A 25,184-nucleotide genomic window follows, 5' to 3' on the forward strand; every position below is an offset into this window, starting at 1 on the left:
CATCATTAACCTTCTCGAGACGCCATCGATGAGAAAAAAGCGCGAGAAGCTTCTTCTGTATGCGGGTGGTCTAACATCAGGAAGTGGGCACTGGATGAAGAGACTCGCCCCCATCCATCAGTGTCTTTCCGTCATCATCATTTCTACGTCGTCGCTTCTCGTCTTCATTATTTCTCTGAACCCAGCGCTGTCCATGTGTTGTGTGGAACACGTTTCCCTGGAATTTTCATGTCCACTGCCCGAGAATTCCTGTTCCGTGTCATATTCGTATTCCAAGTCAATTTATATCAACATTTGCCGACGATATTAATGTATCTGGCGCCTCTTTTGTTCGACAAAATACCATCCACCTTCTCGCCCTCCCCACAAAACGGCACCCTTCCACATACTTTCGTCCCTCATTTCCCATCTTGATTGGCTAAAACCGTGGCTTGTCCATGTGCGAACAAGATCACGGACCTTAAGTCCTATATAGCTTTATATTACCCGCTCTACCGCGTTCTTATTCCCCAGCGCTCATCCAATGTGTTTGTCACCTCTAAGCTCTCGACCGTTCTCAATTAAGACAGGTCCGCGGTGGATTAATGGACTCCGCCACTCATGCGCCGGGGGATTCATTGCGCGTGCCGACTTGCGGAGTGCAGAAATGCTTAACATTGTGACGCAGTTTCATTTGGGCGTCAATGCTTTCGCCAATCAAAGCTGAACGTTTAGTTTACATGGGGAGAATTATGCTCTATAATATGGAAACAGACCCGGGGTATGGCCTTGCGTTTCCCTTGGACAAGCATATAAAGCCAGTACGAATCGACTAAGTTGCTCACGCAGATCACCGCATCCCCCTCCCTTCAGATCCAGCAATGAAGATTTTTGCTGCCTCTTCTCTCCTTTTCGTGACCCTCGCGCAGGTTGCGCAGGGGCACTGTACGTATCCACCCAACCGCCCTCCCTTTGTTACGGACTGCTGACACCCTTCAGATATATTTCAGTATCTTACCGCCAACAACCAAAAGGGAGCACAATACCAAAATGTTCGGCGGAATACAAATTACAATTCTCCTGTTACCGCTCTAGCCTCGCCAGACCTCCGCTGCAATGTTGGAGGATCAACCGGTGGAAATACCACCACTGTTGCCGTCGCTGCTGGGTCCAGCGTTACATTTACCGCAGATACTGCCGTGTATCACCAAGGTCCGGTTACCTTCTACATGTCGAAAGTAGCGGACGCGGTATCAGCAGACGGCTCCACGGATTGGTTCAAAGTCAAAGAGATTGGACCTACGTTTAGCGGTGGTCAGGCCAAATGGGACATGAGCAGTAAGCCCACGATTCAAAAAATGCGCTTGCTATCACCGGACAGAGCTAAGTCTACTGTAGTCTCGTATTCAGTTACCATTCCTTCATGCATCGCGGCCGGAGATTATCTTCTTCGAATTGAGCAGCTCGGAATCCACAACCCAGGTTCAACACCTCAGTTCTATGTAAGAAGGCCCAGGTACAGCCTTAATATTACGTCTTGAACTTGCTGCAAGAATCTGAGATGCCACTTAGTGGTGTTGCTGATAACTGCAGGTCGCTTCAAGATAGAATATCGAGGTGCCAGAATCCCGTTTTGAAAGACTATACTGACTTTATATCTTCGCCTTTACAGGTCGCATGCGCTCAAGTCAAGGTTACAGGAGGCGGATCGAAAGCCCTATCTCCGACGGTTAAGATCCCCGGTCACGTTAAGGCAACCGATCCTGGGTACACTGCCAACATTTACAACAACTTCAATTCATACACCATCCCCGGTCCCAAAGTCGCCACGTGCTAAGCTGACATTAAGCCGTGAGCAGGTTGGAGGGATTTGCTATATGCATGGTTGGGTTACTGTTTAATATTTCATCTGAGAGTATCATTTGATCTACAACTCCATTGAACTTCTTGGCAAATGGCTTTCACAATTGGTGCCAAAGCGCATCCTATTTTTATTCATATATTCGCCTCTAGCATCTGCGTTTCCGCTTAGGTGTTGAAGAGAAGTATTTGGTTTGACCGTCGCATCCTAGTTTGGCACGCTCTATCCCATCCTCACATTTGTTCATCCGAAAGGATACCAGTAAGGAACTTGCGCGTGTCCAGGTTAAATTCAACACCCCCAACATTTCAACCACGTCATATTCTGAACATCACCCTTACGCACGCAGCATCATCCCCTAGCGTCATGCAAGTCTTTCTTCAAACACATTCGTTCCCTAGGATTCACGATAAGCCACATGTTTTCAACTTGCTCTCCCATGGTACGAACGCAGCACCCGCCACTCCCGTTTGCGAATGGTTCACTTTGATCCATGCATACGACTACTAGTCACTATCGCGAACCCTGCTATGGCCTTTGCTCTTCACAAATAAAGCAAACCTCGATCACCAAATCATTCTTTTCCTAAGCCTACTCCAAAATATCTTCACATCACACGCAAAGCACAATGGAATTCACCAATTTTTGTCTCAGCTATTCGCGAGACAACATCAAACACGGCAACAACTTTACACTTCACACTCCATGGGGGGCTCTTCACTCCTCATCATCTCAACAATTCTGTCTCTATCTGGGGGGATATAAATAAGGACCTTTCCAGCTCTGAGCAAGTTCAGCAACAGTTTCATTCAGCTGTTCTCTTCGTCAACTCCTTGAGCGGTTCCCTTCATCTCCATTCATCGCTCCTGCCCCTGACTTGAACTCTACTCGCATTATTCATACCCTAATCAGAGCCATCACATATAGGATCCAGTTAAGCCGAATCCTTCTCCGAATCCTTTTTCTCTATCAGCTCGAACTTCGAAAATGGCTGGCCCGTGGTACGTGGATGTCGCCGAAAATCCCAACATTCACCGCGATGCCCCACCACCTCCTCCTATCCCCGCCGCCGGAGCTCCACCTCCATATGCCTTACCACCTGGCGTGATTACGTTCGGCAGACCTGATCCTCCACCTCCACTAGCACCCGCCCAGGCCCAACCATGGCCAATACCAATTGCTTTAGGCGCTCCCCCAGCCCCCGTCATGCTCGGAGTCCCTGCCCCACCTCCACCACCACCCCTAGCCGCAGGTGTATTCTGCGCAGGACCCCCTGCCTACGCCCCGGGAGGTTTCCTCTGGGGCGGCCCAGCACCCGCACCTGCACCCGCTCCAGCCCCTTGCGCCGCTCCTGCACTCCCCGACGCCGGCCTCCACAGCCACGTAACCTTCGGCCCCATCCCAGCCGACCAAACAAACCCCGTCAACCTCCCCGGAGGCCTCGTCTCCGGTGTATCCCACTTCTTCAGCGACTCCTACACCATCCTCGGGTGGCTGAAATCCGGCTTCCGACCTTGGGAGCGCAATTTCGCGGTCATGAACATTGAATGGATTCAAGTTGATTCGAACTGGAAAGTAGACCAACTGATTAAAGCAATGCGCGAAAATGGGGATTGTGAAGGTTGGGCAGTGACCGAGTGTATGGAGCGTGGGAACGGAGTTTGGGAGCGTGGGACTACGTTTGTGCACGGGAGTGAGAGAAGTGGGCAGAGTTTGGCGACGGTGGGGTGGACAATGAGGAGGAACAGGGATGATGGGACGGGGGCATTGCATGTCTGTTTATGGAGGCAGTAGGGGAGGAGAATTTGGGCGTGGGGTGTAGATGGAAATGGGTTTGTGAAAATGGGTTTGTGAATATTGTTTGGGATGTCGGGACTTATTAAGAAGACTGGACTTGGATATATAGAGAGTTGGGGACGTGTTCAGATCAGCCGGTCTGGTCTCTGGTTCGAAAATAGGATGGATGTTGTCTGATAATTTATGATTAGGTATTCGTGTTAGCATAGAGAAACCTGAATTTGTACTTGTGACATGTAGGTAAATGTACTTTAGTAAATTAGTAACTAGACGTATTGTAGCACTAAGCCGCACTTGAGACAGAAGTTAGCATCCTCTCCTGATCTACCCTAAGTATGTTCTGCGGTATACGAAAACACACTGTATGATTGACCACGTTTGTTACCATGGAGCCGTCCATTTTTGGACGTGAAGAAATCTATTTATCATTTCTATTCTAACATAAATGTATTCCAAAGTCCCTTCCGAACACCTCAACCTTAACCTCACTAAACTGTCCCCTCCGAAAGATTGGAGGCCTGTGGCGTCGAACTCACCATTTTCGACCTCATCCCAGCAGTCTTCCCCCACAACCTACCCAACCACCTTTCCCTCACCATCTTCAAAATCACATACGCCAGCACCCTATATACAATCGCGCAGATACCCAACGCCATTATATTTATTTCTGGATTCTTATTGAGATGGTACAGGTCAAGTACTTCCTCACCCGTCGTAATCGGGCACTTGCCGTTCGGAAGTTTCTGCCAGTCTTGGCAGGTAAAGTGCTGGTTGCGGAGGGTGTATGGCGCCATGTTGCCGATGGCGTATTTGATTGGAGAGAGGTGGTTGAAGGCTTGGAGGAAGCTGGGGATGTCGAGGGACATTACACCACCTACGTCCATTAACATCTCGTACGGGCAAGATGCTGAGAGCAGGTAGTTTAGATTTCACCTACCCATAATCTGTGCCACTGATAGAAACACGCTCATACAGTTTACCGAGAAACCAGTATGCGTAAAAAGAGTATTGAAAGCGATACCAAGGCTTTCTCCACAGCTTACAATGCAAAACGCATTGAACGCCATAATGAAGTATACTTTCGCTGTACGTTGTAACCCACAGGCAATACATACCAGTATCGAGAAGATGAGTGAGCTGACGATTTCAAATGGCGTTTCGATCACAGTGTAGGTTAGGAAGAAGGCTTCGACGCCATAAATTCGGTCTTCATAGTCGCGATAGAAGACGTCTCGCTCACCAGGGTAAACGGCAACGTTTTGGAGCACTGTGAAATGTCAGTGGGCATGTCCTTTCGCGCTAAGAAGGATCCAAAACCCGACTTACTGCCAACAAAATACAACGGTGCAATCTCGATAACAAACCCCAACCGATTCTGAATGCTAAAGTAATCATTCTTAAGCGGCGCAAAGAACAGTGCAAGTACAATCCCTAAACCAACCACCTGCATAATCCTCGCAGTGATTAGATCCGGCTGTCGAAAGAAATTTTTTGTAGCTCTCCTAACTAGAATTAGGAATGCAGATACGAAACTCGCAGGAGATCGAGCTAGAGCACCAAGTTCAGCAGGAGTAGCAATTGAACCTATTCGAGCGGCAGGGAAGCGGTCCGAAGTCCAGGATTGGATAAGAGAACGAACTTTGGCTCTGCTGGCTACTTCTCGTGCTTCATGTTGGAGGTCCACAGTTATTAGGTCGAGAGCAAAGTCTGCAGGATTGACGTGCCGAGGGCACTCGTGACCTAGGGATTTGAAGTGTCTGAGCATTTCTCGTCCTGGCCCAGCATAAACTGGAGCGCCTCCGCGAGCAAGAAGCAGGATGTTGCCGAAGTGCGCGAAGGTATCCGAGCGTGGCTGATGGATCGTAATTACGAGAGTACGGCCCTCATCTGCGAGGCCACGCAGGACGTCCATTATCGAAGAAGCTGTGAATGCGTCCAACCCTGAGAGGGGTTCATCAAGTAAGAGTACGCGGGGCTCCGTAAGAATTTGAATCTGCGAAAGGACCTTAGAGATGGTAATACTGTACTCTCGGGAAAGATACTTACAGCGATAGTCACTCGCCTCTTCTCTCCACCACTGATACCTTTGATGAGATCGTTCCCAATCAGATTGTCCGCGCAGTCCTTCAGACCCATCTTCAAGAGGATTTCTTCCGCTTTCTGGTATTTCTGCTTCGTAGACATCCACTTGGGAAGTCGAAGGCCGGCTGCGTAACGCAGCGTCTCTCGGACTGTGAGTGACGCAAGAAGGGCATCGTCATCTTGCGTAACAAACGAACAGATAGCGTGAACGACGTTTTCCGAAGGGGCAAGACCATTGAAAGTCATGCTGCCAAATTTCTTGTATCTCGTTGATATATCATCTTTTAATCTCCCTGCCATACTGTTCAATAAAGAAGTTTTGCCTGACCCCGAAGGCCCCATGACAACATTAAGAGTTCCAGGCTGGAAGTCAGTAGTAAGAGGCTTGAGTATCTCCTTGGTGAACTTTCGTTTCAATGAACGCTTTTCGACGTCTAGCCCGTACCCCTCGAGTCGAATGGTGATAGTTCGAACCTCACCGACGGTCCTTGCAGCCATCTTCTCTTTTCCAGCCGAATCGTCGGTATCCATTGGTCTAGCTCTAGCCATACCAATTTCTACCCTCCAGAACGTGAGAAACACTGCGGCACCGAGGTAAAACGCCAAAGCAAACCCGAGCAGGGCCAGGATTGGGCGCCATACCCAGTCATTAGGAAGACCCAGGGAATCGAGGATATATTGGCCGGTATATTCTTTGCAAGCGGGATTCGATGGACCTCCTTCGAGTGGACAGGTGTAGAAGTGGCCGTAAAACTCATTGGCGGCAAGAGCACCGAACGCATAGAACTGCAAGCCCAGTTAGCAGCAATATCTAATTAAAGATGGGTGACCCGCCAGCCACTCACTACATAAGCTATCCACTTGGTCCATCGGACATAGATAGGAATGGTATTTGACTGAATGAAGTACCCGCAAGCCATCGATTGAAGGGTATACGCGAGATTAGCAACGAGACTAGCTAGTTCATTTGTCAATGATACTACTCAGGGGTGTGGTTCATGCAACGTTACCTCCTGCGAAATGTCTGCAAATAGCGACACAAGTAGTTGCAAAGCATACAGCAATATACTGCTCTAAGAGAATAACACTAAAGAAGGTGAGAAACTCGGCTCCATCTTTCCGGAAGCCGGCCATAAAGTAGAATACGAGCGAGAATATTAGTGGCACTGGAACATCTTCGATGAAGAATCGGGCCAACCTTCTGGAGATAAGAAATGCTGGAACTCCCACCACGCCTTGTCGTGACTCTTCGTCGAAGAGCTGAATATCCGTTGTTAGACGATATGTCTCGTAAAGAAGAATCAAATACCCTTGAAGCGCGGCAGCAGTATAAAGGGCACCTTGGCGAGAACGGATGCCAGAGAGTGAGCCATCAAGCTGAAGAAAGATCCATCCAGTAATGATCGCCATACCAATAGCTTCAACAAGACTGCCAAACATGCCCATAGGATCTCGAATAGTAACGACCCATGTCCGGGCAGTTAGAACGCGGATTTGCTGTAAAAGCGAAGTTCGTTTGGAGTTGGGAACTTTTACTGGCCGCCTAGCGATGGCATTGAAGCCTTCTCCATCGGTGTTAATCGAGATCTTTGAACTGTGCTGCCTCCAGGCATCCTTGATACGATTAACACGAATTTGTGCTATCTCTTCAGCTTCTGCACTACGGTTGTCGATAGAAACGATGTCGATTAGATGCTCTGCTGGATTGACAAAGGGGGGAAGGTTGTAACCTAAGCCAGCGAAATACGAGATACAGTCATCTGCCCTACCAGCATATGCTGGACTTCCTCCCCTGCTCAGGATAATAATGTTGTCGAATAGATTCCATATCTCAGAACGAGGTTGGTGTACTGCATATTGTTAATATACCTAGCATGCTCGCGAGGTTGAGAAACTGACTAGTCATAATGATATTCCTTCCTTTTCTTGCTAGGCTCTGCAGCGTCTTCACGATTTGAAATGCGCTCGTCGAGTCTAGTCCGGTTGTAGGTTCATCAAGCCATAGTAGGCTTGGATTTGACAGCAGCTGTGAATATGCGTTGGCCATCTTAAATTAAAGCACTTCATGCCATTACAACTTGCCTGAACACCAATGCTCGTCCGCCTCTTCTCACCGCCACTACAGCCACGATGTTCGTGGTTTCCAATCCTAGTGTCTGCCGCTTCTTTCAGACCAAGCTCCATGATAACTTCCTCGACTAATTGCTTGCGCTCATCTTGACTGATTGATGGCGGTAGTCTTAATTGAGCAGCATACGTCAACGTTTCACGAACTGTCAGCGTAGGCAGGAGAATGTCTTGCTGGATAACGTATGCGCTCCTGATCCCTGAACCATTCCCCGCGTCGCCATTAAACAAGGTGCGTCCTGAAACAGAAAGTCGATTACCATGCATGCGACCGCTCATTTGGTTAAGCAGGGACGTTTTCCCGCTTCCGCTTCCGCCAATGATCGCCGTGAGCGTCCCGTTTGGGATGTCTGCCGAGATGTCGTCAAGAATAGTCTTGACATGGCCGGTTGTTGTATCTACATTGCTTCCAGGGGGTTTGGCTTTTGACTTCGAGAAGAGGCCTGCTACGAGGCCTGGTGACTCGTCAACCGACACACAGAGGTGGTCAAGCCGGAGTGAGACAGGGTCGACCTCACGAAGAGAAATTGCAGTCTCACGGTCTGAGGTATTGTTGGTGTTGGGGCGAATAGAATCTGTTGTCATGAGCGGGGGCTCGAGTTCGACATGGTGGTCGTTGGGCCTCGGCAGTGGCGAGGGGCTTTCTCTCCTTATTTTCTCCTTGTTGTCCGTCACCATTTCCAAACTGTGGCCTGACACTTCCATCATGGCCGCTGCCAACTGCGGGAAGACTCAGAGGGGTGAGAAAGGGAAGAGAAGACATGATGGAGGCGAAAACTCTGCCCTGGAGAGGACAAGAGTTTCCTGTCGCTACGCTGCGATGTTTTGCAACCAGCTTCTGTGACCCCAGGCAGGATGGCCGTTGTCTCGCTTGCCAACCGAGAGCGGCACCGTGTGCGTTCCTTTAGTTTTACCACCAACAATATTCATGCTTGGAACAAAAGCAAGAAATCTCGAAGCTTAGGATGAAGTCGACGTCCCCAAGGTTTGGCTGAAGACCTCTTTCCTCGTCTGCAGGCAAGCCACAGTGGCTGGAAAAAGGAGTCTGTATCCACTCGAGAGAAGAAGTCTGTTCCCTCTCAACGCCTCAAAGCATGGGCACAGCTGCGGGATCCCGTACTGGACCCACAAGCTGGACTTTGGGACCCGATCCGGCCGTCCTGAGCTACAACCATCGGACTTCCTTCCGCTGCTCCAATCGCGACCACCGTGTAACATATAAAATACCAGCGCAACCGACGGGCTTGATATCTTCTTACTGTCAACAGTTTTTGATACACGTATCCGGCAGATCCTGGGCTGCTCGGCACTTCAACAACGAGGAGGATCCGACGGGTGGCATGAGCTCTGAATGATGCGCCGCTCGGCGCCGCCTGAATCGCTGAGAAGCGACGATGCAAGGGTGAGCTGTTTGGGTTTTGGGATTTGGGGGTCCTCATGTGGCCAACCCAAAGAACAGCCAGTTGCCGGAAGCCAGATCCACTGGTTTACCTTTTCAGGTATGTCGCTACGTTGGAATCAAAGAAACCCAAGATACGAGCCATTGTGCAGCATCTCTGTTATACTGGTAATCTGTTTGCCCTTCCCTGATCGCGATAATTTTTCGATCCAATCCTTCGACGTTGGACGACAGCGGCATAAAAGTTCCATTCGACCTATCGACGGCTTCCGATGGCCTCCTCGAGTCATATTCGCTTAAGACGCCTCTATGCGCCATTGTCTCAGAGGCGTACTCATTCCAGAAAGTATGGGTGTTTCGAGCGTCCACGCATGCACGTGTCCTCAAACTTCGTCCTGCATGTGTTGGTCGGACATTCACGAATGATCTTCGGCCTGGAATTACCCAGCCGAGCTGAGACTCGCACCACCATCAGGCGTTTGCTCGCTATTGGCTCTCTGCCCTTTCGCACCAAGTTCCGCATCAGATAATCAACTTGTAATCACGACGGCCGAGAGGGGACCAGGGCATCTCTCACGTGGACCCCCTCCTGAGTGCCTCGTGGTCGGACAAATCGTGGAGTGCCAAAATAGGTAAACCATTATATCCGAACATCCTCCTGTTCTCGGCGACAAGTCGCCCGACGTTCTTGACGACCAGGCACCTCGACACCACGTTTTCTGACGGTTATTTCGGATTGCAATGTAAAATGCTGACTGGTTCGTGTCAGCTTGATCAAGTGATGGATTATGGTTGCAGGTCCGTGTTATGGTGTTCACGCGGCCTGAATTCAAAGTTCTAAATCTCACTCTCCGAACTGGTGTTGATCCCTCCATTCTAAATCCTAACACCATTTGAACCGTTTTGCCTCGTGGGTTTTGGCACTTGGCTTGCTGACATCGGTGAGCAAGGAACCACAATCCTTACAGTTGGTGCCCACCCACTGCGTTATCCGGTACCGTTGAGCATCTGAGATGCAGGCACAAGAACTCCGATTCCCGCTATCATTGATCGACAACAACTTAAAGCACTAGTCATTACTGTGTATCTCAAAATGGTACTCCTTAGCTGAATCTGGACGCTGCTGGCATAAACCTCTACGGGAATAACGACAAGCGGTGTGGCACGCGAAGCGTCTTGTATAGCCCTGTATCTTATCCGGCACTCCCGAGGGCGAAGTGTCAGGCTCATCACATGAAGGGTCGGATGGCCTCAAAGAGGCTGCGTGCGCAATCGGAAACGTGAGAAATCTGAGGACTTTGCAAAAAAATCTTTCGCACGGTGGCCTGAGAAAGCCACCAGAGTGGAAATGAAGCAAGGGAGGACCAACGGAAAGAGGTTAATAATATATGTGATATTCGATGGATGACGTCCAGAATGAGCCTGTTGCAAGTGTCTTCAAGCGCACTGTTTAACATCTAGTCCCAACGGGGAGAATCTGCCCTACGGGTCACCCCCACGCCGGCCGCATTGGACATGGCGATGTTTCTAGCAAGCGCTCTCAGGCACCTTCTACCCAATTTGAAATCGTGAAAAAGGGGAAGCCGACGGAGAACGTTCCAAAGCTGCTCTGGATAAATAGCATGCAGTGTCTACTGCGCGCCACAAGAACCAAGGCATGGCAATGGCATGGCGACCCGTTCATGGCCGACCATCTGTCCATCTATTCACCCCACGCAGCCTACCGCATTGAGCCATCTGGCGCCGAACTACTGGAATGATTTTCAGTGACGGTTCATTTATTTTGGATCGCGGTCAGGCTTCCCGGTTCCTGAGGCATGCTCTTAGACTCCGCGTTTTCTCCACAATTCGAACGAATGTTCCCGCGCCGGCTAAATGCCAACCTCTTGCAGGCCTCGCCTTGACTCTTTGACAAGCTTCAATGGACCGCTCACGTTCATCCATGAGTCGACTAAACGCCGACATGGTGGTACAAGTGTCAAGAAACACTTTTTCGAGTAAAGAGTGAGACGAGGGCGAGGAATGTACTGGGGTTTGGGCGTTAGCATAATTGGAGTAGGATATTATGCCGGTAAAACCAGGAGCGGTAACGAACCGGACGTGAAGGGATGCCCCTGGTGACGAATCACACTCTCATTGCGATGTGATGATGATGGATAGGAGAGTGGAAGAACATGTGTGCATGATTGTCCCTAAGTGGGTACCTACATACGTGTCCAAATAGTGCGAGAAATATAGTCTCCCAGATCGTCAAGAGGCTCCCTTTACAGCTATGTGCAACCACGCCAGGCCATGCATCATCCTCCGACGCCTTCAAAAACTTTGCCTCTACCAGAGAAAAAACGCTAGACAGAATTATGGGAGATATTGTAAAGCTGACAAAAGAAGGCAAATGCGAACTGGAAAAAAATTTTGCCTCCAATACCGCCCATGCTCAAGAAGCATGCCTGCCCGATGCAACCCGGAAACCTGATTTGAATACGCCGATTTGACATAGAAGATGGAGTTCAAGCAACCCTTGGAATATAGATCCATGTCAACTCCGAAAATTCGTGATCGAAAGCCGTCTATCCATTTACTAAACGGTGTGCGCAACGTAAACGCATGCTTTCTTTCAAGTCGCGAGGAAATCCCATCCTTTGGTGTTGATGATTTTCTCCCAGTCCCATGATTCGGCGTCGTCGGCGTCCATTAACTCCCAGATTTTGTCAACGACTTCTTTCGCAAATCCAATGTTTCCAAGTCCAGTACATGCTGTTAAACCCATAAAGGCTCTGTTGATCTCAACGCGCTGCTCTTCTTCAAACGCAGCGCATCCAATTAGAAACAACGGTAGTAGTACATTGCTCTGTACCCAACCCTCAGCGGGTAGCTCGTTGATATACTTGATTCCGTCGTCAACGGCGTCTTTGATATATGGATGTGGGCGGGACTCCTTTGTAGTTCGATACAAATAAACCCATGTGGCTTGTCTGTATAACATGGAAATGGTGTATCGAGGAGTACCTGGCGTCTGCGGACATACCCAGCTGCGTAAACCAGAGTCGATCGCGTGCGTGGCAAGCAATGCTTCGTAGTCCATAGTCGGATCCAGATGATTGTCTATACGAGCCCGAATCTTGCGTCGCAAATTACTAATCTTCGAGATAAATCCGAACAAGCCGTCAGATACCCCAATCAGCGCCGCTGTTTCCGGGTTGATCTGGAAAGGAAGTTGGAAGTCCTCCATCATCGGAACCTCATGGCCATCCAGAGATGTGATCTGACTCGCAATCCAGTGATAGTAGAAGAACTCGTCGAAAAGACTCTGAAATTCCGGATTCTTCGACTTTTGCGTCATCGATATTCTCTTCGCGGCTAGCATATGCATCCTGTATTCACCAGACGTGTTCCCATCGCAAATCGAATGCAGCAAATGTAGCAATATCTGAGCAACGTTAGAATCCTCATAAATCATAGAACCTCCTTGGCCGGCTTTGTGTCGTTCTAGATCCTGGTTGAGCAAATGTAGTGCCTTCCCCCTGTGGTGCGTTTGTCTGTCCTCGTATTCTTGCGACGGATTTAGCGAACATAGATGTGATGCGGACAGACACAGCACAGAGTGCATTAGCCCTTCATGTCGAAGTGCCATTGGCAGAAGGATCCTGGTGAAAGGATTGGTTGACTGATCGCCGTGCAAGCTGAGAACGCAACTCGCTCTGCTAACGAAATGTTGTAAGAGAAGACGATCTAGGTCGTTCTCTACGCCTTCCATGAGAGGAGGGAGCTCAAATTTGATATCGACGGAGGTTCTCCGGGCTTGAATATGAATTAGCTAAGCCCTTTTTGTAAGCATAGATTCACACCTTCTGCTGCCCGCTCTTTTCCACTCTTCCATATTTCTACGGGCTTGTAGCCTTCGCAGTGAATATTATTCTTCTGGCAAGACAAGCCTATATCATGTTAATTCGCCGGCTAGGGGATAGGGTGGTAGGATGATTACAGAATGGTTTTGTCTCATCACACTTCTTCTTCCGTCTGCGACAAGTTGCGCATCCAGTCTTTGACCGCGCCTTTGTATTCTTCGACGACGTGGTCGGGGAACGAGGAGGATATATGCGAGGGCGCCCGCGTCGTTTTCGCACTTGTTGGGGTTCCGTAGGTGAAATAGGTGGTTCCTCTGCGCCTGGCTCTTCCTTTACATCTGCCAAATCTACTTCACATTCCTCGATTTTGGGTACAATATCGTCTGAGGCGGTCCGTGATTCCGACCGTGAGTCGGTGCGTGCATCTGAGAATGGTAGCATGTTTGCGTCGAATATGGGCGTGTTTATCGGGGAGTCGCTGCTGGATGACATGGAGGGCTGTGGAGATGAGCTAATGCTCAGGCGAGCGTGCGCTCGAGGCGGCGGTTGCCCGAAAGAGAGGGTCGAGATCATTCGGCCTAACCGTCGTGAGAGTTCGAAGTTTTACAGGCTGATGGCGGCACACATTGGACGTCGCGGTCCCGCGGGTAGGAAGGCGATCGGCAATGGCCTGCTTCCGGTGCGAACCCTCTACCTCTCGGCCAGTATGAGAATACAGGCGAGGATAGGAGATTCGAATGGAGAAATTTCAAGACAGACAGAATGAAGTGCCGCGAGTCAAAGGCGTTGCCCGTGCTCCGAGAGAACGTGGAGTTGTTGACAGGAAAATTGGGGAGAGGGTTCAAGGTCTGGGTCTGACGCCTCGAGCGATCGCACGACGGCAGCGTTGCGAGGAGCGGGGGACGCCTCCTTAGCGAAGGGTGGGGCGCAAGGGCCAATTAGAGGAGGGTGGATGGACGGGAATGAGGTCGCAAAATAATGCACCTGCACACGCACCGCGGCGACGGCTGAGGAGCGATGAGCTGGAAGCAGAAAAGGGTGGCGAGCGTTGTGGCAGGGGAGTTGGTTGTAAGCGGTAGGTGGCAGGTGGTAGGTGGACAGGCGGACCGAGAGGAGGGGAGACTCAACGTGTGCAGCCAGCCGTGCACAGAGGAAGATGTGTGAGAGGGCGATCTGCTGAGCGGGGAGGGGATACGACTTTAACGACTAGGAAGACAGAGCTAAAGTGCCGGGGCAGGGTGCAAGAGCGCTCCAACTCCTCCTTAGCTCAAGTCGCACAGCAAGGTAGGGAAGAAGGTATATAGTGAACCGAGTAAGTTAATGTATAGATCCTGCCGTGCTCGGCGGAGACGTCCAATTCGACTCAGACACACCTCTGAAGTGGTTGAAATGGGTGACCCTAGAAGCTGGCCCGAGTTGCTGGGCCACCTCTTTTAAACTTAAAGCAGGGTGCAGGCCAAAGGTTGGAGAGGTGCACTGCGCGCAAGTGGGACTGTGGGAGGTCGGACTGGTGTGGGAATGAAGGCCTGCACCGTGGCTTCGTAAAAGACGACGCCAGTGTCAAAAGGCGCCTGTCTGTGAGCACTAGGTGCTGCGGACGCTGCCACCTCGTCGATGGCTTGTTGTATATAACGTATTTGCAGTACGGCCATGCGTATTGTATCGTGTCATTACTCGTTGCGCCCTAGACCCATCATCCTTTTCCTCACTTGGCCAGTGTGCCCACGCACATCTCTGCAATATTGTTGGCTGATAGGCCTCAGCAACGGCGGGCCATGATGATGGTGGTTCCATGATGGGACAGCGGGGAAGGATGCAAAACCAGTGAACGCTGCTGCAGCTATTTGCAGCATCAAACACCTGATTAGCCCTGATGTCTAGCCAATGCTAGATTGGCAGCGTCGGCCTTTTGATATGCTGCTGCTGAGTATTTGTCCCAAACGCCATCAAACGATGGCTGCGCGCTCCAGCAGTTAGTGACGACGCGACACTTTGGTCTAGACTGCAACACAACCTTGGAAGATTGGTCCTGTGGAGAGTGAGGCCTGCTGTACCACGGTCCATTGCCATCTTGTACAACAAGTGACAGCGTTTCCGTCTTTTCGCGAATTTAGATCATTTCCATCCCGCATTTGTCAATGCTTCTGGCATGAACATTGATGACGAAGCTGACTCCAGCCGCGTCGAACGTTTGGAGCTTCAAGCCGCAGGAAAGCAAGGACCACGATGCGCCTCTTGGTGCGTAGATCCTGGGGAATTCGGCCATCCTAGGTCACGTTGGGCTAGGCTAGCTGCCGGTCCAAAGTTTGAACAGTAGTTTTACGCAGACGCGGGCAGCCCCCGCATGAGACGACTTTCATGTGGGCAGTGAGCTCGACAGCAAAAAGGAATCTACACCCCGCTATCTGGGCCTCCTTGTGGGATAGTCTTTGCGCAGCACGTCATGTCGCTGCCCAGTCGGAGAAAAGCCGATTCCCTTTCATTTGATACTTATTGACGAACTCGGATTTGGATGAGCTGGTATCGCGTATCTGTGCCGAAATTTGAGACTTCAAATTTTAGCATTTAGCGGGCGGGAGACGGAGCGCAGCGGGTTTGAGAGCACGCTCCAGCAGCTGGCTCCAGACTCGTTTCCTTGAGAGCCGCCTAACCTTGAATCGGGATATTCCCTTGACAAGACGAGGTTGGGGGAAACGGAATCTCTTGTGCTCCAAACCCTGTGTACTGTGGTACTGGGTAGTAATTTGCTCATAACGCTAACGAAACCTTGAAAGTGCGGAGACAACGACAGCTTCACATCTGTTTTCGGTGCATGGTCACAACGCCAGATTGAGCTCGCTGCAGCTGCGTCAGCCCTCGGACAAACTGTACCGCATTGTTTTGCCCTGCAAGTATTGAAAGGGCCGAGGAAGCATCAACCTGGCATCCGTTGGCAGGACTCTGTTGGGCGCTGGTGGACGCCGTGATGTGCCGGTAACACGCTAGCTTGCAGAATCTCGATCAACAAAGTTTCGAGTGAGCAGCCAGTGATCGTCGGGAGTTCATGGCTGCATTAGGCCCGCGAAGTTCCCGCGAATCCGATTTTCAGCTCTCCGCAAACTTGGAGTCTGATGAACGACTTCCTGAATGCTCGTCCCTGCAGAAGGTAGCGAGCGCCGTCAACAAGATGACTTACATTAGTTCATTATTGCTTGGAAGGTAACGGACGCAAGGAGCCGACGAGGTGGTGTGGTAGTCTCTGTGGAGGAGGAAGCGAAGGATAAATGCGTGACGTGCATATTTTAGCGGCATGGCTGACGCGGGGTTGGCTTGGTTGGCTGACACGTCTCGAGGACTGAGAGGGGCTGCAAGTCACCCTGCGAAAAACATATTGTCGATGGGAAATGCAGCTGAAGCCTCAATATTCCCTCCTGTTAAGCTTCGATGAATTACCAAGGAGACGGTACTGTGTGTGGGACATCCGGGACGTCCGCCCAAGCGGGAGGCGTCAACAGAGGCTGCATGTTATGACAATATATCAGAGAAAATTCTAACGAGGGAAATGCGGGAGCCTGAACAGAGCGGACAACCCCAAAGATTGCAGAGATGATTAGCGATTTGTGATCGGTACTTCGAGCCTGAGGGTATATGGTGGATAAGTGGTGAGCTGGAGATGCTTTTCTAGCTAAGCTGCTCTCGGTAACCCGACAAGCAAAGCTGTTTCGAGAATAGGAACTCAGCAAACACTTCAGATCCAATCACAGAGTAAACAGTATCCAGTTGTGAGCAACATCAAAGGCCAGACATCGATGAATCTGCCTCAAGCGAGCAACGGTGGTGTCGTTCTAGAAAGGGATATCCTTGTTGGTGAGTAACCGAAGGTAAAGAAACTCGATGGAGGAACAACAGACGACACAGGAGAAGAAAATATTTAACGTGAAGCTTTCAGGGATAATCGTTGCCGGATATGGTGATGCTCAACATTACTAAGTTTCGTGCAGCTGGGTTCCGGATAAACTATTATTCCGTGCCAAGATAGATTCCCGACCGCGTCGTCGCTCGAACCTCATTCACTCCAAGCAGGCAAGCCAAAGCAATCACTACCGTGCCACCCCGCCGCCCAGCATGCGCGCTAGCTTGTGGTGTCGCAATCTTCCAGATAACTAAACGCGTCTACCATGTTCAACTTCACTCCGCTTCTGGGCGCGCAATCCGCCTCGGCGGCGTCACAGTCTCTACTCGAATTCGATGGCGGCATAAAAGTGCTCATCGACGCGGGCTGGGACGAGAGTTTCGACGTGGAGAAGCTGAAGAACATCGAGAAACATATTCCCACGCTCTCGTTCATCCTGCTGACCCACGCAACAACCTCCCATCTCGGAGCTTTCGCACACTGCTGCAAGCACTTCCCTTTGTTCACGCGTATACCCGTCTATGCCACCACTCCCGTCATCTCCCTCGGGCGAACCCTGCTCCAGGACTTGTACGCCTCGACGCCGCTGGCTTCCTCGGTAATACCCCAGGACGCGCTCAATGAGTCAGCCTTCGCTTTTCCCTCGTCCAAGGACGGAAGTAATCCGAACATATTGCTTCAGGCGCCGACCGTCGATGAAATCGGCAACTATTTCTCCCTCATCAACCCTCTCAAATACTCCCAACCGCATCAGCCGCTCCCGTCACCTTTCTCTCCACCCCTTGGTGGCCTCACGATTACCGCTTATAGCGCCGGGCACACCCTCGGAGGCACAATATGGCATATACAGCACAATATGGAATCGGTGGTTTATGCAGTAGACTGGAATCAAGCAAGGGAGCACGTTCTCTCGGGCGCTGCCTGGCTCGGGGGTCCCGGGACCAGTGGCTCAGAGGTTCTCGAGCAGCTCCGCCGACCAACTGCAATGATTTGTAGCAGTAAAGGGGCTGGTATGGTGACAATAGGGGGGCAAAGACACAAACGAGACGACGCTCTCCTTTCAATGATTCGAGAAACAGTGGCGAACGGCGGATCTGTGCTTATTCCTTCGGATTCAAGCGCTCGCATCCTCGAGCTTGCCTATCTCCTAGAAGAAACATGGCAGGCGGAGACAACAAAGGCGGACGGAGATAGCCCGTTAAGGCGCGCTAGGCCCTTCCTTGCCAGCAGAACCAGCGGAGCTACGATGAGATATGTACGGAGCATGCTGGAGTGGATGGAAGAGGGTATTGTGAAGGAATTTGAAACCGCCACCGGGGCCCAAGAATCCCAAAATCTAAGACGTGGCCGGGGACAGCAGAGTAGCCATGATAAAGCAGACGAGGACAAGGTAGCAAAGGCGCCTTTTGACTTCAGACACATCACCCTATTGGAACGAAGATCCCAAGTAAATAGGATGCTAGGCTCTGCTGAGCCTTGTGTGATTCTCGCAAGCGACACTTCTTTCGAATGGGGGTTTTCCAAGGATGCCATCAAAGTCATGGCGTCAGATCCTCGCAATCTTATAATCCTCACGCAGCGCGCGGGTGAGAAATCCGGGCAGGAGAAGGGTCTCGGTAGATATCTTTGGGAGCTATGGAACGAACAGAATGCCTCATCAGGACAAGATGCGCCCTCTACCGCTGTCATTAACTCAGCCGGTATTGAAGCACTTATACCATCCATGCAAAGGGTTTCGCTTGAAGGCAACGAGCTCCATTTGTATCAACAGTACCTAGCCCGCCAACGGCAGCTACAAAACACGATTCAAGGAGACTCTGGAGCAACATTAGAAGCGTCCGCGGACGTGGTAGATGACCGCTCTTCCTCGACCTCTACAACTTCCGAGGACTCGGATATAGAGCATCAAGGCAAGGCGCTCAACACAGCAACGACATTACAACACGCTCGACACAAACTTGGGCTCAGCGATGCGGAGTTGGGCATCAATATCTTGATTCGACGCCACAACGTCTTTGACTATCAAGTTCAGGGGAAGAAGGGTCGGGAGAAATCGTTCCCTTATGTTGCAAAGAGAAGACGGGCGGATGATATGGGAGAGCTGATTAGACCGGAGGAGTTTATCCGCGCTGATGAGAGGGATCAAGTTGAAACAGAAGGTTTGCTCGAAGGTGCGGGTAAAAAGGAGAATGCGGTTGGGATGAAGAGGAAGTGGGATGATCCAGCTATTCGCCCTGGTGATGGAGCGCGACGCATACCAAACGGCGCCGGGAAACGACGAAGGACAGATGGAGCCGGAGGGAGTACTTCAGGCACTGGTATTGAGGACGCCGAGTCCTCAGACAGCGAACCTGAGGATGAAGCAGACAAGATCGAAGGCCCGTCCAAGCTCATCTTCGGAACTGAAACCCTCCAACTCAACTGCCAGATCTCCTTCGTCGACTACTCCGGCCTCCACGACCGCCGCGCTATCCAAATGTTAGTCCCTCTCATCAAGCCGCGCAAACTCATCTTCATCGCCGGCGAAGCAGCAGAAACTAATGACCTCGCCTCCGAATGTCGCCAACTTCTAAACGCAAGCTCCAGCGACTCTACCAGCAGCGTCGACGTCTTTGCTCCCGCCATTGGCACCACAATTGACGCCAGCGTCGACACCAACGCTTGGACCGTCAAGCTTAGCCGCGACCTTGTCCGCAAACTTCAGTGGCAAAACGTCCGCGGCCTCGGCGTCGTTGCTATTACCGGTCTCCTACGGCCCGCCTCCCTCTCCCTCCCTATCCGACAAACCGACGGCACCGCGAAGAAGAAAGTTAGACTGCAAGACCCCGCCTCCGACGTCCCCATTCAGAAAGCTGGAGAGAAAGAAGAGCAACCACAGATAAACCTCACGCCCATCCTCGACATCGTCCCCGCGAACCTCGCATCTGCCACCCGCTCCGTCGCCCAGCCCTTCCATGTCGGCGATCTCAGACTCGCAGATCTCCGCAAAACCATGCAGGCTTCAGGTATGACGGCCGAGTTCCGGGGCGAGGGTGTGTTGGTCATCAATGGCACTGTTGCGATTCGGAAGAGTGGAACTGGCAAGATTGAAATCGATGGCGGAGCATATAGTTTCGCGGATCCGAAGAATGGGGATGCGGGGACCTTTTTTAGGGTAAGGAGACTGGTTTATGGAGGCTTAGCTGTGGTGTCGGGGGTAAATTGAGGCGGGCGAAGAGGGAGTAGAGGGTGTGTGTAAGATTATGATGGTGAGAGGGAGAGTTTTGGGCTTTCTGGATTTTGTGTTTTTGGGAGCGGTTTGATGCTCCGACAAGATTGGGGGCAGCATTGAGCGAGTGATGAGCCGTGAACACTCTGCATGGAAGCTATTCGAACACGTCCCATCTAGCTACTGATCGCAGGCGGGACTAGGACGAGCTAAATGTAAGAATAGTCACAATTTCTTCCGTGCACAGTGCTCTCATAAACATGCAGGTAGTCGGATAGATGGGGGAGAAATGCGTAATAGAAAAATGAATCAAATCAGGTGGGAGCTACATTACATGATGTCTTAGTCTAGTGCCTAGGCAAAATACGCGTGAATTAATTCTACTTCACTTCCACTCAACGTTGTTTTTCTGGGTTCTGTTATGATGGAGACAGTTGAGGTCAACAGTGAGCAGAAAATAGCAAATAATGAAGGCGAAGGATGGGCGTGAAGGGTGGACATGCATATTAGAGGGAAATAGTGAATGTGAGGGGGGTGACGTGAGAGGTAATCGTGAAGAGTGATTGTGAAAAGTGAACGTGAGAGAGCATGGTGCCCCGAGTAGTTCTACTCTCACAAACATCAAATCCCAACATCACGCAAACCCATCAACAATACAGTTATACTCACACTAGCATAAAGACCAAACATAGTCTATCCATTCATCATGCTATCTCAGTTCATCTCATATACCAATAAGCATACAATATCCATAACCATATCCCCTCAAACCAACCCCCTACTCCAACCTACTTCATTCACATCCCATGACATCAGCCATCCCCTCCACTTAGTTCATCCACCCTATTCTGATCTATAGAGCAGCTGTGCAGGGCTACATCCACCCCTAGCAACGCAAAAGTGCAATGGTCTTGAGTCGAAAGTAGGGGAAAGAAAATAGAGAAGCTGGAACAAGCAAGCCATGCATGCATCGAAAGCCATTGAAAGGAGAGCCACTGGGGTAACAAATCGAAGTGAACAGTGGTGTTTTGTGTGCTTGGTTACCTCGGAAAATGGGTTCCACCCAGAACAAAGGGGAGAGAAATGCTATCCATGCCTCGCCTTATGCCTCGAAGGTGAGTGAGAGATATCGAGAAGTTGAAGCCGAAGAAATTCTTTGGAAATTTGGTGTCGTAGATCCGGGCAGAAAATGCTAGAAACAGAGTCTTATTGGGTGGCGAAGGTTAGCTCAAGGGAAGGGTTAAGCCATATCAATGTCGAGAATATTGGGTACCAATCATACATAACCGGGCCGGAATCGCAGCTGAGGGAAGAATTTCGAGGAGCCATTGTAGAAGAAAGAAGGAGAGGAACGCTCAATATGCAAACCCCGAACCCCGATGTGCTTTTCAAAACCGTTCCAAGACTAAAGTCGTTGCTCAGTTGGTTGGCTAGAATGAAAATAACGTAGAAGCATCGAAGTTGATTGTTTTGATTGTAGATGGCCGCGCCATCGAAAAGGACTCCTGAACACCGGTTCATAGGGTATTTTGCTATTTTCGTGTTAATGGTACCGCTTTATCGCTTGTGGTCGTGTAACTTCATCGTGGGTCATGTATTGAATATCTTCTCTCGTGAGGACACGGTGGCAGATAGGTTCAAGAGCAAGTGACGAGGCTGGATGTTCTCCGGTTGTCCGCAAGGAAGTAGTGATGCGCCGAGTCTTAAGTTTAACCACCCAATCTTGCCTCTTTCATTGCCTTCACGAAGCACTTCCCCAAGGCCCTGCCTCCTTTCCTAAACCCGACATCGTTCCCACTGGACCCTGCGCCCTATGTCCTCCAATAGGTGCCAAACTTGGACTCGCTTTCCCGCCACTTCCCCAACTCAAACCACTAAATCGCTTATTGCTCGAAGTCGTAGAAGTTGTAGAGGCCGCATCTTTGTTCTTACCCCGCTCTATCTCATCTTCCTCTTCCATACTGAACAATCCCTGCTCTTCCTCGATCCTTTCACGGCCAATGCTGCTAGTGCTTACGGCGCGATCCATGCCGAGCCTCCCGCTAGAACTAACGATACTCGAACCGGAGGTTACGCGATTGATTCCAGGGTGCAGAGGATTACTGCCAAGGCCGGCGGCTTCCGGGCCCTCCGAAGCACGTGATGAGAGGCGGGTACGTTGGAGCTGTTGGCTGATCATGCTCATGGACGCCTGTCGTGGAGGGGAGGAGACAAACGGGCTGGATTCTCCGGATGTAGCACGGGCGCGCATGGATGGGCTTGCACTGGGGTGAAGGCTAGAATTTCGGAGCGGAGATCCCACATGGCCGAACGCTGAGACTCCCGGCAACGAACCAGATTCGACGCCACCATCGTTCGTCTGGCGAGACTTGCCCCAAAGTGACTGAAATCGAGACGGAGAAGAAGTGGCTGCTGAGGGCGAACCGACTTTCACATCAGATGCGGTTGGCGAAGCCCCTAGCCTTGAGAGCGAATGCCGATGCGAGAGTGAATTTCCGTCATTGTCACCATGGTCTCGAGACAGGTGGCGCCTCTTTTCTTGCTCTGTAAACAAGTCCTCGTGGAGAGAGCTAGGAATCATGTCCTCCTCGAATTTTCCGATAAGCTCACTATCATCCCATTCGTCGTTAATGGTCATCGGAGCCCGTGCTCCAACGCTCGCAGAGAAATTCATCCCTCTCGGTCTTGACGCACCCATTTCGGAGTGCATGATGCGCCTTCCCACCGGCTGCTCAATCGAATCCGGCGGAGAAGAAGCGAGAGCCCTGCTACGCGAGTCGTCGCCAAACGCGGAGTTGTGAAGATTTCGGACTGCAGGTGAATCGTTTTGATAGGAAGATGGTGGTGAGCTGCCTAAGAACTTGGCCGGCACAGACGACGCAATTGGGCCGTACCGGGCCATATGAGAGATTCCCTGACTGTCAAATGATGCTGGTAGCTGCACGTCCATAACCGTAAGGCCTTTCTGGACTGGAGAGATTGGCAGACGTCCGCCTTCGTTTGGAGGTGAGCCGTATTGCGAACCTGGATGGGAGGAGAAGGTGGTGTCGATAGTAGGAATCATGTCGTATTGTGACTTCTGAGCTCCAAAATACTCGTCCTGCATCTGGTAGGGGTAGTTTGGCTGCATAGGTGCCATGTGCGCCTGCATGGTGAGAAGAGAGCTTCCTGGACCAGGATCAGGGTGAGGAGGAAGGTGCACACGCCCAAACTGGCCTCCGCCGCCGAGATTGTTGCGATTGACTACATGGCCGTTTGGGAGAATATGGGCGAGGGCGCATTTGGCACCAAACTTGCAGTTTCCCTACGACGAAATTTAGACCAAGCAGCGGCAGAGCTTATCACGAAGGAGCCTACCTTGGTGAAGTACTTGCAGGGGGCCCGCTCCGCCAGAGGCTCATCCGAATGCAAGAACGGACAAGCTTTGCCCGCCTGACACGCGCCTTGTCGGTAGAACTTGCACGGGACATGCGAGGTACCTAGTCACAGTAAGCCGTACCCACTAACGACGAGAGGAAAGCTCTTACTCTTATTGTTCGGCGGACTCCGTTGCCCCTCGAATCCCAAGCCGCGCAAGTTTGCCGCTCCATGCCCGTGTCCGTTGCCCATGCGACTATGCGGCCCGCCTGGGACGGGCACGGGACCGTTGCCGTTTGCGCCAGCCATGTTGCCGTTCGCAGACGGAAGTCTCAGGTCCTGGGAGGCACGATGCGAAACTCTTTGAGGATTCGGTTTGGCGAGCGCGGAGAAAGATGGACTCGGCGAGGTCAACTGGTGAGAGAAGGGGCCTTGCTGGCGGTGCCGTGGTGGAGAAAGGTCGTGGTGGGGGTTGTCGACGAGCTCGGGAGCTAGGTGACTGCTCGGCGGGAACGCGGTCATGGTTGAGCGTCAACGGGGGGCGAGGCTCGGGGCGTGAGCAGAGCGACGAGGAGGACAGGATGGGTGAATGCCTCGAGGGCGAGGAATTTGGGCAGAGGAAAGAGAGAAGTAGTGGTTTGTGTCCCCAGGTAGGACAAGAGCAGAAGAAGAAGCTAGGCTGGAGTCGGCATAGGCAGAAGAGAAGCCGTTCGCTTATGGCGGGCGATGCGACGATTTTGCAAGGCGGACAGCACGCAACCCAGCATCGGTGCCGCGCCTCAACACGCTGCTCGCTCACAGCACGGCAGCAAGCGAAACAAACGAAAAAGCGCGGCGCTGATTGGGGGGGCTCGTCGAAAATCAAAAGAAATGAAGAAGGGTTTGCAGCACGTACCTTGAGGCAAGATGAGCAAAGTCACTCCGGATATATTAGGCCCTGTCCTCCCCACCAGGGAAGGCTGATATCGCGTCACGCGCAGCCAAGCATCATCACGCGCGAGCTTCACCGGGGCAGGATACTGATAGACGGCCCTGGAGAAGAAGCTGTCGATGATAAGACCTGCAGACCTGCTGCGGAGAGCGTGGAGAGCGCAGAGGGGTGGGAACGCCTCACGCTGGACCTCTCACGGCCGCCGACTGGGAAGTCACTGCCAGGCACACCGCGGTCAGAGCCACCGCCACAGCCATCACCCTCCACTTCCACCCCGCGACATCGAGCCAAGATGGACGGCTGTGGAGGTGGCTGGAGCTCGAACCATTGACATGTCCTCCCAAGTAAGACACTAAGCCATGTGAAGGATGCGCGGAATGGCTCCTATCCAACGAAAATGCATAGCCCAGGGACTTCTCAGACATCGCAGCACCAGACAACGCTGATCCATGCTTCGAAGACCATGAGTCGAGTCTGAGACCGCCACTCCATTCTTTTCTCAGCTAATTACTACTGCTGCATCGTTAATTACATATTTTCTGAAACATACGAAAAGCCATCTCATCCACTATTTGTGTTTGTGTTATCATGCTCTCCCCGTCTTGACTTGGTATCCTTTCATATCCCCGCAAGCAAGCAAGCAAACCTCTCGTCGTAGCAGATGGCAGCAACTTTTTTGTTCATCGGACGCTTCCCTCACGGTGGA

General features: G+C 51.3%; 7 protein-coding genes across 7 annotated transcripts; 3 read left to right on the top strand and 4 right to left on the bottom strand.

Moving 5' to 3' along the window:
• Positions 1 to 860: 860 nt before the first annotated feature.
• Positions 861 to 1,906, top strand: BDR25DRAFT_250629 (uncharacterized protein; the record flags this gene model as incomplete). Its single annotated transcript, XM_033686077.1, has 4 exons — positions 861 to 924; positions 979 to 1,317; positions 1,378 to 1,481; positions 1,652 to 1,906. The coding sequence occupies 4 exons, from the start codon at positions 861 to 863 to the stop codon at positions 1,814 to 1,816; spliced, it is 672 nt and encodes a 223-aa protein (XP_033554921.1). The 3' UTR covers positions 1,817 to 1,906.
• A 921-nt stretch (positions 1,907 to 2,827) lies between these two features.
• On the top strand, positions 2,828 to 3,634 carry BDR25DRAFT_365108 (uncharacterized protein; the record flags this gene model as incomplete). Its single annotated transcript, XM_033696874.1, has 1 exon — positions 2,828 to 3,634. The coding sequence occupies one exon, from the start codon at positions 2,828 to 2,830 to the stop codon at positions 3,632 to 3,634; it is 807 nt and encodes a 268-aa protein (XP_033554922.1).
• A 423-nt stretch (positions 3,635 to 4,057) lies between these two features.
• Positions 4,058 to 9,034, bottom strand: BDR25DRAFT_275800 (ABC transporter-like protein). The gene is made up of 8 exons (XM_033687514.1): positions 7,802 to 9,034; positions 7,619 to 7,745; positions 6,730 to 7,569; positions 6,565 to 6,677; positions 5,684 to 6,505; positions 4,964 to 5,630; positions 4,575 to 4,904; positions 4,058 to 4,511 (listed from the first exon to the last, which is right to left on the bottom strand). The coding sequence occupies exons 1-8, from the start codon at positions 8,552 to 8,554 to the stop codon at positions 4,126 to 4,128; spliced, it is 4,038 nt and encodes a 1,345-aa protein (XP_033554923.1). The 5' UTR covers positions 8,555 to 9,034; the 3' UTR covers positions 4,058 to 4,125.
• A 2,825-nt stretch (positions 9,035 to 11,859) lies between these two features.
• BDR25DRAFT_205608 (uncharacterized protein) lies at positions 11,860 to 13,582 on the bottom strand (the record flags this gene model as incomplete). The annotated part of the gene is made up of 3 exons (XM_033684460.1): positions 11,860 to 13,043; positions 13,091 to 13,177; positions 13,228 to 13,582. 3 exons carry the CDS (start codon positions 13,580 to 13,582, stop codon positions 11,860 to 11,862), a joined length of 1,626 nt encoding a protein of 541 aa, XP_033554924.1.
• Positions 13,583 to 17,152: 3,570 nt separating this feature from the next.
• Positions 17,153 to 20,505, top strand: BDR25DRAFT_299802 (uncharacterized protein). Its single transcript, XM_033689231.1, has one exon. The coding sequence runs from the start codon at positions 17,248 to 17,250 to the stop codon at positions 20,185 to 20,187; it is 2,940 nt and encodes a 979-aa protein (XP_033554925.1). The 5' UTR covers positions 17,153 to 17,247; the 3' UTR covers positions 20,188 to 20,505.
• Positions 20,223 to 20,838, bottom strand: BDR25DRAFT_348371 (uncharacterized protein; the record flags this gene model as incomplete). Its single annotated transcript, XM_033694402.1, has 4 exons — positions 20,223 to 20,366; positions 20,420 to 20,515; positions 20,575 to 20,796; positions 20,824 to 20,838. 4 exons carry the CDS (start codon positions 20,836 to 20,838, stop codon positions 20,223 to 20,225), a joined length of 477 nt encoding a protein of 158 aa, XP_033554926.1.
• Positions 20,839 to 21,821: 983 nt separating this feature from the next.
• Positions 21,822 to 24,333, bottom strand: BDR25DRAFT_7890 (uncharacterized protein). Its single transcript, XM_033699045.1, has 3 exons — positions 23,718 to 24,333; positions 23,548 to 23,669; positions 21,822 to 23,494 (listed from the first exon to the last, which is right to left on the bottom strand). The coding sequence occupies exons 1-3, from the start codon at positions 24,067 to 24,069 to the stop codon at positions 21,932 to 21,934; spliced, it is 2,037 nt and encodes a 678-aa protein (XP_033554927.1). The 5' UTR covers positions 24,070 to 24,333; the 3' UTR covers positions 21,822 to 21,931.
• Positions 24,334 to 25,184: the final 851 nt, after the last annotated feature.

This window comes from Lindgomyces ingoldianus, assembly GCF_010093535.1.
Source record: "Lindgomyces ingoldianus strain ATCC 200398 unplaced genomic scaffold BDR25scaffold_1, whole genome shotgun sequence".
Taxonomy (NCBI): Eukaryota; Fungi; Ascomycota; class Dothideomycetes; order Pleosporales; family Lindgomycetaceae; genus Lindgomyces; species Lindgomyces ingoldianus.

Bases quoted from the DNA above. Each gene is read 5' to 3' on its own strand.
- BDR25DRAFT_275800 (XM_033687514.1), bottom strand. From the start codon at position 8,554: ATGATGGAAGTGTCAGGCCACAGTTTGGAAATGGTGACGGACAACAAG. The intron at 7,746-7,801 runs GCAAGTTGTAAT...GCATATTCACAG, and splicing joins GGACGAGCATTGGTGTTCAG to CTGCTGTCAAATCCAAGCCT. The intron at 7,570-7,618 runs GTCAGTTTCTCA...AACAATATGCAG, and splicing joins AAGGAATATCATTATGACTA to TACACCAACCTCGTTCTGAG.
- BDR25DRAFT_299802 (XM_033689231.1), top strand. From the start codon at position 17,248: ATGTTCAACTTCACTCCGCTTCTGGGCGCGCAATCCGCCTCGGCGGCG.
- BDR25DRAFT_7890 (XM_033699045.1), bottom strand. From the start codon at position 24,069: ATGACCGCGTTCCCGCCGAGCAGTCACCTAGCTCCCGAGCTCGTCGAC. The intron at 23,670-23,717 runs GTAAGAGCTTTC...TACTGTGACTAG, and splicing joins GAGTCCGCCGAACAATAAGA to GTACCTCGCATGTCCCGTGC. The intron at 23,495-23,547 runs GTAGGCTCCTTC...ATTTCGTCGTAG, and splicing joins CCTGCAAGTACTTCACCAAG to GGAAACTGCAAGTTTGGTGC.